General features: G+C 38.4%; 1 protein-coding gene and 1 long non-coding RNA gene across 2 annotated transcripts; both read right to left on the reverse strand.

The window, feature by feature from the left end:
* Nucleotides 1-299: 299 nt before the first annotated feature.
* Nucleotides 300-839, reverse strand: LOC138869496 (uncharacterized). The gene has a single exon (XM_070147116.1). It carries the CDS (start codon nt 837-839, stop codon nt 300-302), a length of 540 nt encoding a protein of 179 aa, XP_070003217.1.
* Nucleotides 840-11486: 10647 nt separating this feature from the next.
* Nucleotides 11487-12464, reverse strand: LOC138891130 (uncharacterized). Its single transcript, XR_011407450.1, has 2 exons — nt 12296-12464; nt 11487-12185 (listed from the first exon to the last, which is right to left on the reverse strand). It is a non-coding gene; the product is annotated as an uncharacterized lncRNA (long non-coding RNA).
* Between the last annotated feature and the right edge of the window lie 264 nt (nt 12465-12728).

A 12728-nucleotide genomic window follows, 5' to 3' on the forward strand; every position in this document is an offset into this window, starting at 1 on the left:
ACGAGAGTCATTCTCTATGGCAATCTCAACAGCTCCTGAAGGGAAAACTTCAACTACTCGAAATGGTCCAGACCATCGTGACTTAAGTTTACCTGGTAACAGACGTAGTCTTGAGTTGTATAACAATACCATGTCCCCGGGTTTGAAATTCCTCTCAACAATGTTCTGGTCGTGCAACCTCTTCATTCTCTCCTTGTACAATTTTGTGCTCTCAAAAACAAGATATCTGAACTCCTCGAGCTCATGCAATTCAGTGACTCTTGACGTGCCCGCAACTTCCATGTCTAAGTTCAGCTGTTTCAATGCCCACCATGCTTTATGTTCAAGTTCCATTGGCAGGTGGCAGGCTTCCCAAACACCAACTTGTATGGTGACATACCAATTGGAGTTTTGAAGGCAGTTCTGTAAGCCCAGAGTGCATCATCTAGCTTCCTCGCCCAATCAGTTCTTGTGGCATTCACAGTTTTGGTTAACACACTCTTGATTTCTCTGTTGGACACTTCAACTTGTATACTAGTTTGCGGGTGGTAAGGAGTAGCCACCTTGTGGTGCACATCGTACTTAGCAAGTAACTTTTCAAAGGCCCTGTTGCAGAAATGAGTGCCTCCATCACTGATAATTGCTCGTGGTGTCCCAAAACGGGTGAATATGTTCTTTTTTAGAAATCCCACCACCACTTTTGCATCATTGGTGGGTAACGCCACAACTTCCACCCATTTGGACACATAGTCTACAACAACAATAATGTACTTATTGCCATAGGAGTTGACGAAGGGACCCATGAAGTCAATCCCCCAAACGTCAAACACTTCCACCTCTTGAATTGGGTTCATGGGCATCTCATAGCGTCGGGAAATGTTCCCGGTACGCTAACATTAATTGCAGCCCTTCACCCATAGGTGCGCATCTTTAAACACTGTCGGCCAGAAGAATCCAGCCTCTAGCACCTTTGTCGCTGTCCTAACCCCTCCAAAGTGTCCACCATACGCCGATGCGTGACAAGCCTGCAAAACAAAAATTGCTCTATCTCAGGGACGCATATTCGGATCATATTATCAAGGCATATTCTAAACAGATAAGGTTCATCCCAGTAATACTGGCGGCTTTCACGAAAAAATCTTTTCATTTGGACCGATGAAAGGTCGTGAGGAACTATACCACTGGCCAGGTAATTAGCAAAGTCTGCATACCATGGCGCTTCCTGATGAGTGGTGGCGAGCAGCTGCTCGTCTGGAAAAGTTTCTAGTATTTCCTCAACCTCAACTACATTTTCAGCTTCCTCAAGTCATGATAGATGATCAGCGACTTGATTCTCAGTGCCCTTATGGTCACGAATCTCAAGATCGAACTCTTGCAATAGCTACACCCAACGAATCAGGCGTGGCTTAGATTCTTTCTTTTCTATTAAGTACCTGAGAGCTGCATGGTCAGTATATACAATTACCTTGGACCCTATCAGGTAGGATCGGAACTTGTCAAACGCGAACACTACAACCAACATCTCCTTTTCAGTCACAATGTAGTTTAACTGGGCTCCACTCAGCGTTCTACTAGCATAGTAGATTGGGTGCATCAGTTTGTCTTTCCGCTGGCCCAACACTGCTCCCACTGCATAGTCACTGGCATCACACATTAGTTCGAACAGTTTCTCCCAGTTGGGGGCAACAATGATGGGTGCTGTGATTAGTCTCTTTTTCAACTCCTCAAATGCTACCCTGCATTCATCAAAAAACAAAAACGGGTGATCTTTTTCTAATAACTTACAAAGGGGGTTGACGATTTTGGAGAAGTCTTTTATGAACCTCCAGTAAAAACCGGCATGTCCAAGGAAGCTTATGATGGTTTTGACTGAAGTTGGTGGAGGCAGCTTTGCTATTACATCAACTTTCGCGCGATCCACCTCTATTCCCTTGCTTGACACCCGGTGCCCCAAGACTATGCCTTCTTGTACTATGAAATGGCACTTCTCCCAGTTCAGAACCAAGTTAGTCTCGATGCACCGTTTCAACACACGCGTCAGATTTATCAGGCATTCATCAAATGAATTCCCCACCACTGAGAAGTCATCCATGAACACCTCCATTATGTCCTCAACCATGTCAGTGAATATGGCCATCATGCACCGTTGGAATGTGGCAGGTGCGTTGCATAAGCCAAAGGGCATCCGTCTAAAGGCATAAATGCCATACGGGCATGTGAAGGAGGTCTTCTCTCTGTCCTCCGGTGCAATGGAGATCTGATTGTACCCTGAGTACCCATCCAGAAAACAGAAGTGTGACCTCCCTGCCAATCTGTCCAACATCTGATCAATGAAGGGAAGTGGGAAGTGGTCTTTCCGGGTGGCTAGATTCAACTTTCGATAGTCCATACAAATTCTCCAGCCTATGACGGTGCTTGTTGAGATCAATTCATTGTTGTCATTTGTCACCCCCGTCATACCACCCTTTTTAGGAACACATTGCACTGGGCTCACCCAGTTGCTGTCAGAGATTGGGAAAATAATTCCTGCATCCAACCACTTTATCATTTCCTTCTTCACCACTTCCTTCATGTTGGGGTTCAACCTCCTCTGATGTTCCCTGGAAGGTTTGTGCCCCTCTTCCAGCAGAATCTTGTGCATGCAGTAGGCGGGGATGATCCCCCTGATGTCTGCCATGGTCCACCATATGGCAGTTTTGCACTCCTTTAGTACCTGTTAAAGTTTTTGCACCTGCACATCTAACAAACTAGATGAGATAATAACAGGTAATGTGGAGTCAGGTCCCAGAAATTCATACCTGAGGTGGGCTGGCAATGGCTTTAACTCCAGCTTTGGTGGTTCTTCAATGGATGGCTTAGCTGGAGGAGTTTCTCTCTTTTCTAAGTGCAAGGGCTCAAACTCTAGATTTCTCTCCCAGAACCCTCTACCTTCCAATGCCAACACCCATTCCGCCAAATCCTCACCATTCACTTCATCTAAGTTCATCAAACATGCAACAAGGGGGTCCTCAATTGTCAACACCTCATCATCAGACTCTACAATTACATCCACGACATCAATAAGAGAGCAATTGGCGAACTCGCTTGGTCGCCTCATAGACTTCTGCACATTGAACGTTATTTCCTCATTATTGAGTTTCATTTTGAGCTCCCCAGTCTCACAGTCAATCAGAGCTCTCCCCGTGGCCAAGAATGGTCTTCCTAAGATTATAGGAATCTCTTCATCCACTTTGCAATCCAAGATCACAAAATCTGCAGGGAACACAAATTTCCCCACCTGAATAAGTACATTATCAAGGATACCGAGTGGACGCTTCACAGTCCTATCGGCCAGCTGCAGCAACATGGAGGTGGGTCTAGCTCTCCCAATGCCCAACCTCTTATAGATAGCCAGGGGCATAAGATTAATGTTGGCCCCTAAATCACAGAGCGCCTTAGCAAAGGCGAAATTCCCAATAGTGCATGGAATTGTAAAGCTACCTGGATCAGACAGCTTTTCAGCAATAGGTCTCGTCACCACTGCACTACAGGTCTGAGTAAGTGTAACCGTAGCCAAGTCTTGAAAATCAAATTTCCGGGACATCAAGTCCTTCATCATTTTTACGTACCCAGGCATCTCCTTTAAAGCTTCAATCAGTGGAATATTTACCTGGATTTGTTTGAGCATTTCAAAGAACTTTTTATACTGCTCCTCCTTTTGATGCTTGGCCAGCCTCTGTGGAAAGGGTGCAGGAGGTCTCTTCTTCCCAATCACTTGGGACTTCTCTTTATCAGATTCTATTTCAACTACTGGCTCTTCAACTGGCTCAGCTACTTTCTCGGTCTCCTGCTGAATGTTCTTTTCTTCTTGAGCAGGCTGGACTGTCACTTCTGTCAGTATCGTAGACTCATCCAGCTCAATGAGCACTGGAATGAATGTCTCAGCCTGTATATTTTCTCGAGCTCTCTCTTGTTCTACATCTAGATCCCTGCCATTACGGAGACTCACCGCCATCAACTGCTTTGGGCCCTAATCTTTTGGATTAATCTGGGTGTCTGCAGGTAATGTCCCTTGAGGACGATTGTTCAGAGACATTGAAATTTGGCCCAATTGCACTTCAATAGTTTTGATTGTTGCGTCATGTGCATCTACTCTTTCATTTATTTTTGCATTGGACCCAATAACCTACTGCATCATTGCTTCAAGTCTCGTGAACCCATCTTCTTACCTTCCACCATGCTGTTGCTGAGGTGGGGGATACCCTTGCTGCTGATTGTTAAGGTGCCATATTGTTGGGAGGTCTCATACCTCCCATGTTTCCAGCGTTGTACTGTGGCTGAGGTGGTCTGTATGGCTGCTGAGTTTGCTGACCCCAGTTCTGATTGCCCTGTCTCTGGCCTCCATAGTTTGACACATAGTTCATGTCTTCAGGGTGCTGATGATGATGATCATGTTCTGCATTCCAAGGATTACCAACTGGCTGACTAATGCAAGATGTGCACAAGCCCCCATTGGTAGTATCTACAATGTGCACTTGCTGTTTCTGCCCTGATTCCTCCACCTTTTTGGTGAGTATGCTCATCTGTGTAAAAAGGGTCGCCACATTTTCAGCCATGGAATTTGATGGGTCAAAAGGCACTGAGTGTACCACTGGAGTGATAGGTGCATTCCTCGTCGTCCACCCCGAATTCTGAGCCATTTTGTCAAGCAGACTCTGACCTTCTCTCCAAGTTTTGCTCAAAAATGCCCCACCAGCTGAGGCATCTACAATGTTCTTCATGCTATCTGATAGTCCCATGTAAAACCGTTGTCCCAACATCTGATCTGGAATACTATGGTGTGGACATATAACCAACATTCCTTTAAACCGGCTCCATGTCTCATGCAGTGTCTCCATTGGTTTCTGTTTAAAGCTCACGATCTCATGAATTTGTTGAGCTGTTTTGTTGGGCGGGTGGAACTTGATGTGAAATTGCTTGACTAACTCATCCCAAGTTTCTATAGAGTTTATGGGGAGTGAGTTTAACCAGACCTGAGCAGATCCTATCACCGAGAATGGAAATAATAACAGCCTGATTGCTTCCAGAGTTACGTTGGGTTGCCTTTGAGTTTTGCAAATCGACAGGAAGTTCTTCAAGTGTTGCGGAGGATCTTCGGCTGGTGTCCCAGAAAATAGTCCCTTGTTTTGCAGCAAGTGCAACATGTTGTTCGTGATCTGGAACGATTCAGCTTGTATCGCGGGCACAACAATGGCAGTGGCCAGATTGTCAGCTGTGGGTTGTGCCCAGTCATATAGTGCAGCCTCAGGCACAGGAGGTGCCATATCTCTGACGTTTCCGTTGACGTTGTCTACGTTACCCATGTCAATTTCGAGTTTGTATGTTTGATGAGGTTGTTGAAGTCTTTTGGTGGCACAGTTCAATATCCGGAATGTTTTCTCGGGGTCTGAGAGTCCTTTAAGTAATTCTCCAGTCCTCGTAGAGTTTCTAGACATACACCTATGCAACCACGTCAACAACCGTCAAAATTTTCAATCAAAACTTGGTGTAGAGAAAACTGACTACACTAAGAATTTTTGTATTTCTATCAATGGTAATTGATAATTCCGTTAACTCCCCGGTAACGACGCCAAAATTTAATCACGCCCAACTATGCCTTATAAAAAGGACCTTGCGGATGTTGCGAATATAACCTGAGTATTCTGCCCAGAGTCGAATCCACAGAGAGTTAACCTATCAATCACTATCTTTAGACCCACTAAACTCTTGAGAACCAATTTCCCCAAACGTTTGAATCACAGTTGATGGTGTCTTCAATAACTAAAATTGCAAGTAAATAAACAGCTGTAAACTAAGGATGCTAAGGTTGTAAACAATAATGAGAAAACGCTAAGGTAATGACTTCCCCTATTGATGGAATCCCTTCTGTTTATGCTTCATACAAATTGACCAACACCTCTCTATCAACCATGAACGCTCATCTTACCGTAAATCTCTCCCGAGTAATCACAGTAATATACTCAATGCACTCTCCCGAGATACACTAGCTAGCTCTAATTAACACGGTTCACTTTAGATTGCACTCAAGGCTTCGTTATCCCTAATCCCGCCTTTAAACCCGCAGTTATAGATCCCTCTTATACTTTGGGAGTGGTGTTGTTCAACAATAACCTAAATATGCACTCTCTCCCGAGTTATGCACACTAAATAGGCACAGCTAATTGAGGATCCTGTCAATTAACTACAACATACACAAAGTTGAACAAATAAAGATTGAGACTAGCAATTTGTATTCACATAAACAAGAAGTTCATTCCCCAATAGGTTCCATCAAAACCTTAGACAAAAGATTTAGCTACTCATAACTATGGGTAAACAAACTAAAACAATATTCATCATAAAACTTGCAAGAAAAATAAAGAAAAGAAGAAAGATGTTTTGGGTGATCTCTCACAATTGTTCTTCTTGCTAAGAATACTCTCTAAAACAATACATGCCTCTCTTGGGCAGAGTCTAGTGTTTAAAATAGGGTTTTGGGCTAAAAATCCCGTGTTTTGCACTTTAGTCCCTGAAGTTCTCCGCCTCCGCCGCGGTTCTACCGCGGTCGCGGTCAAACATGCTCTCTGATTCTCACTTTGTCTGCAGCCCTCTTCTACCGCGGTTCTGCCGCGGTCGCGGTTCCACCGCGACAATCCTCTTTCGGTTCTGACTTGAGCTGTTTCGCGTGGTTTACTTGACGGAATTTTACGATCGGCCTCTTTTTCTCCATATTTGATCCCAAAAGTACTCCATAGCCTTCTCTGGTCATATATAACCTGCAAAGCATGAAAAACACTAATAAGAGCATTTTGTTATCACTTTTACCATCCAAACTATATAAGACAGTGGTTAATTAGGGCCTAATTATAGTTAAATTCACCTATTATCACAAAGCTTGGTATAATTTATTATATAGAAGATGAGATTTCAGGATTGTTACACAAATAATCGGTCAAATTTATTGTTTACTTTTTTTAATTAGCGTATATAGATTATATATTAACTTTGTATACTTATACACAAATTATACATGAGTTATACATATATTATACACCCGTCATTTTTTTTAATTTAAGAAATTAGATAAGCGACTATTTGTATTAATTCTTCATAAGTTATTAAGGTTATAATTCTGGTTTTTAATATAATTATGATATATCCTAGTTTTACGCCAAACAGACCCTAAAGTTAACCCCTACAATCCTAGAGGATAAACATTAATTTCCTATTTACTTTTCATTGGACTTGAATGTCCAACTAATTGCTACATAATATGGTTTTTAATATTTTTTTCCTCAATTTTTTTTCTAGGAAATAGTTTTAATGTTTTATGTCATGTCAAACACAAAGAAATCTTTTGGATTGTCAGTTATAGGAAGTTTTATGGTGGAGCAACAGCAATCTTTGAGGGCGATAACAAATATTTATATGTATGCAGAAAACTAATAATTGTTAGATTTTGTCCATTATTATGTGTGAAAGTGATAAAGCATAAAACTAATATCGAAGTTACTATTTGTTATCTGTTTCTTCAATTCACTTTCAAGCTCTTATAGCTAGTCAATGATAAATCGTTGAGCAAGTTCCTCAATAAATCGTCTGCAATTCTTCTTCATAATTTTTATAAGAGAAATACAAGCAAAAAATCGAAGCCTTTAGTTATGCCTCCTGTATATGGTGGAGTTCAAATGACAATATAAAAAATACGTATACAATCAAGTTATTTATAAAATACTTATAAATCTCAATGATAAATATTGCTCCACTCCATTGATAATTTGACAAATATAATAAGTAACATGATATAATAGGTTAAACTGAAAGTAGATTTAAGCTTAAGTTGACAAAAGCTTCTATTTTGGAGCTACGTTTACACCTTAAAAAAGATGGTATTTAAATACATCACCTTCCAACAGTGCAAAGGAGGGATAGCTACACATAGGAGTGGCAAACGGACAGATCAAATAGAATACGGGCAGGGCGAAAACAGATAATGCAAAAACGAATAAATTATTCGACTCGATCCATATTTAATATGGATAAAAAATGGGTTAACCAGCAGATAATATGGGTAACTATATTATCGATGGCTTTTTGAATATGATCACTTTTGGGAGAATTCTAGTCTCCGAAGTTTGAGAACCCCCAATTTGAGTTTTTACAAATGTAAAAGTTAAACCCATTAGTTATTCATTTTTTAAGTAGATAATATGATTCTTATCCATATTTGACCCGTTTTTAAAAAGTTTATTATCCAGTACATTTTTTAGTTTAAGTGATAGGGTGAGCGGCTATGTGAGTTAATTCTTCATTTTTGATCCATTTTACCACCACTAGCTACATACAAGGGCTGAAAGTCATCCACTAGGGCTAACTAGGCGTTGGTGATATATCGTGGGCCAATAAAATGTTGGGCTAAACTTTGAAAACCAACTGCTGTGGAATATGGACCAGTCCAACAAACTATCTGATAACTAGGTTGGGTTAATTCTTGTTATATTCAATTAGTATCAAAGGCCCAATGCATAAAATAAGGCCACTTTTTGAATTACACTAGGTCTCTACATCATTAGAATAACATGAAGTAAGATAACATGATAATGATAAAGCAAATAAGAAAAGATTTTCATTTATATTCCCTGATAACTTAATCCCAAGCATTTGGATTCTCAATTACAGTTGATCAGACATTACTATTATATCCCAGACAAGTCTTTCAGACACGCTAAGTCTGAAGTTGATCCTAAAACGGGTAAACTTGCAAAGTTTTGTTCAATATGAGTACAACTTCAATGGTGATTTCAGAACTGGGTATATACTACCATGATAGCTTGAACCAATTTATCTCGGAATAACACACCTAATCCCTTGAACCAAATGGCCATTGGTAATATAAAAAATATTTATACAATCAGATCAGTTATACAACTTCCATTGTCACTCATTCTGAATTTCTCATATCTCATGACGAAGTGCACTTAAATTGACAAAACTTATACTTCCTCCCGTCCAAAATAAGTAATTTTTAGCTATTTTCACACAGATGAAGAAATCTATCTTTTAACATTAATTAGTAATAAAATTGACCATATTAACCTTTACTATCTCTTCACATAAATACTCCTAACACATACTCCAACACTATTTACTTCAAAGGCAATGTAGGAAAAAAATAATTAATTCATTCTTGAAATCTGAAAAAATCACTTATTTTGGACCACAAAAAAGGCCAAAAAATCATTTATTTTGGATCGAAGGGAGTATCAATAAAGAATTTGTCTTGATTCTTGTTTCCAAATTAATAACTTTTGAACGTTGATTTATCTTCTAACCAAAGGTGGCTTTAATTGATCCCAAGTCCCAACCTACTTCTTCTATTTTGGTCTTCAAACTCGCCCATTTAAAAGGTAAAAATTATACGGGGCGCTCTATTTGGTCGCCCCATTTAACCTATATTTATTCTTTTAAATTTTTTTAATTTGTATTCACTTTTTAAATAACTTCAGCCCCCTTTTTACTCCTCATTCTGCTCTTTCGTCTTCTTCTTCTTCTTCTTCTTCTTCTTCTTCTTCTTCTTCTTCTTCTTCTTCTTCTTCTTCTTCTTCTTCTTCTTCTTCTTCTTTCTTTTGCTACTGTTGGTGCTGCTATGAAAATTCATTTCATGGGATGATTGCCATAAGCATGTTTATCAGGTTATTTAAAAATAAATTATAAATAATGTAAACAATAGTTTGTGAATATTTCTACGCACGGGAAGTTTAAGGTCACACCTAGTGATTCTTTTCATGATAATTATGTTCCTTTCACGTTTATTGTTTCCAAAATTTATGATTTAGATAATGTTGACAATCTGATTAATTTATAGAAGTAATACACTATGAAAGAATAAGGTGATTATTTATCTAGTATGTTAGAAAGCTTTTTCAAAAACTTCAGCTTATATAGTGCTGAAATTTTTATAAATGAACTAAATAACTTCAACATCTTCTGCTGAAGTTTTTGAAAAAGTTTTATGACAAAACTAATAAATCCAGGACAAAAAAAACTTCAGCTTATTTAGTGCTAAAGTTTTTCTAAATGAACTAAATCACAAAACTTCAGCTACTATGCTTAAATTCAGCAATTACAAACAAAAACGTTAGCAAATAGAGAACAAAATTTCAGCTACTATGTTTAAGTTCAGCAATTACAAACAAAAACATCAGCACACTTGGTTCAGCAATTTTTGCTACTTCAGGCCCGTCTACTAGAATGCTGAAGTTTTGCGTGATTGCCTTTGCTACTTCAGCCCCGTATGCTGAAGTTACGCGAAAAAGTGGGTACGCTTGCAATTTTTTTGGCAAAGTGGATACAAGTTAAAACGTGACCTAAAAACGGGTATAAATGCAAATGCCCCGTTTAAAAGCCATGTAAGACTTCGTGGCCCATCTATCATACCCCAACCTGCATCAGTTTGGGCTATCAGGCTACTAATTATAGTAATTTTTACTTATTTGTAATTATTTTATAAGTGGTCTGGTCTAGTATAAATATTTTTACACCATCAGTACATAAAGTTTAAATCCAACTTTGATTGAAACATTCTTCTTAACTTGCTAAACTTTTCGAGTTGCTTCACCGATACACTCATATGGGAGCGCGACTATTATTTATAGTGTTCAAACTTTTAAAAACCTAAATGGAAGAGAAAAAATTAGAAAAAGCAAAGAGTGCTATTGCTATGATTAACACAAAACAATACAAAAGTAAAAAATAGAAAAGGTAGGTTCATGAATTCCATGTTCTAGGTCTTTGATTCCCCCAAAAGAAAAGAAAAACAAGTGAAGATGTTGAGAAATTGAAACAACCTAGATATTACACCAAACCAATTAATTGTATTAACTCAATACTGACTAGAAGTACAAAGCAAATGCCAACGATAACAAGGATAATGCAACAGAAAGCTAAAAAGAAAAAGGATGAAAATTAGATTGATACAGAAAAAGATGAGGAAATCAGAGATACAAACAAAGAGGAGAGAGAGAACACTCAATATCACAATACCCATAAAGCCTTCGTTCTAAGAAAAAGTTACATATTTGGCCGCTCAGCCGAAAATATTTATATTTACCAGTCAATATGCATATATTATACATTAACTATATACAAAATATATATTTGCCGGTTAAATTTTTGACTCAACCTCTTTCACCTCTTTTAGCTCATAAGCCTTTACGAAGTCAGCTTGGTTCATGATAGAAATACAAAAAAATTTCTTAAAACCAGAAGAGCTTTCGAGTATTTTTGTTAATCATCGCGAGATTATACTCCATTGCATAATAATATCTACCTATGTCAGAATACCTTCATCTATGCATGGTCCTCCATTTCATTAACATTACGTACTAAGATTAGGTTAATCTTTTTTCGAATATTAGGTGTTTCCTTTTGTTGTCACGACATGTTGAGCACAGTGCCCGCATAAATAGAGGCGGAGCTAGAATTTTAAGTTTTGAATTTTGAACTTTAGAAAAGGTAATTTACTAGATTCTGAATAAATTACTTATAAATATTAAATAAATTTCTAAATATAAGTACAAGGTCTGAGTGAAAACTACCTACAAAAAATTGTGACTCCGCCCCTGCAAACGAATACAACTGAAAAAGACTCAGACTGTAACTTGTAGCCGTGACTAGAGTAGAGCGGCTCGCCTTGCTGTTCAAGCTCAGCACCTTGTATTCACCTCGAATCTATTAAAAAAGAAGCAAGCTTTTCTCTAATTTCAAACACTGCAGACTCCACAACACGCCGATAATAAAATCATTAAAGATATAACAATGGGAAGTCTCAATAGAAAAGATTATGTTATGAAGTTAGAAACTGACCGTATGTGCTTTCGTCCATTAATTTCGCCCTAGATTTACAAATTTTTGTGGTAAATATAGGCTCTGATAAATTCAAAAATTATCAAAACCCTTACATTAATAGTTAACTTTCCGAGTAAAAATCAACTTGAAAGAAATAGGAATGGAAAGCACATTAGGTGATTCCTTGGGGATAATGGATGTTTCTCACTTGAAGAGCGTGACTTAATGAACAATAAAGTGAACTAAAAATTATAAGGGCTCAAGTTCAAATTTTAGCCTGGTGCACAAATATTGCGCGATCACGGAGGTTCAAATTTTAGTGGAGGCGAGTTATCCAATACCTGTATTGATAGAAGATATCATGTGCCCGTGAAATTAGTTAAGATACGTACAAATTGACCGATACACCACAGTCGATTATATTATAAACAAAAAAAGAGTTGTTACTCACCAACAAATAGTTCTACCAGACGAAACTTCCTCGTAAAGAGCATAACCTCGATGTAATTTTGCAAGTCCACAAACCACAATCTTATTAAAATAAATATTGGTTCGTGTGTTGTATTGATTGGTGATTTGATTCTATCATTCGGTTGCTTATCTAATTTGCTGGAAAATGTTGTTACTGACTTTATCCCCCATTCTATGGTCTGATTTTTGTGGTTTTTGATTAGGCTACATTATTACACTGCGTGGCACAAATAACTTCACAAGATTAAGTGGAAATAATTTAGAGGTGTCACGCCCCAGAATTCCTACTTTTGGTATTGTGATGACGTCTAACATTTCACTTGCTAGGCAAGCCAACGTTAGAGAATCTTTGAGTCAAATTTCATTCAATTTCAATAAATAAAGTCAATTAAGACAAAATAAACTAAAACTGA

This window comes from Nicotiana sylvestris, chromosome 5 (assembly GCF_000393655.2).
Source record: "Nicotiana sylvestris chromosome 5, ASM39365v2, whole genome shotgun sequence".
NCBI lineage: Eukaryota > Viridiplantae > Streptophyta > Magnoliopsida > Solanales > Solanaceae > Nicotiana > Nicotiana sylvestris.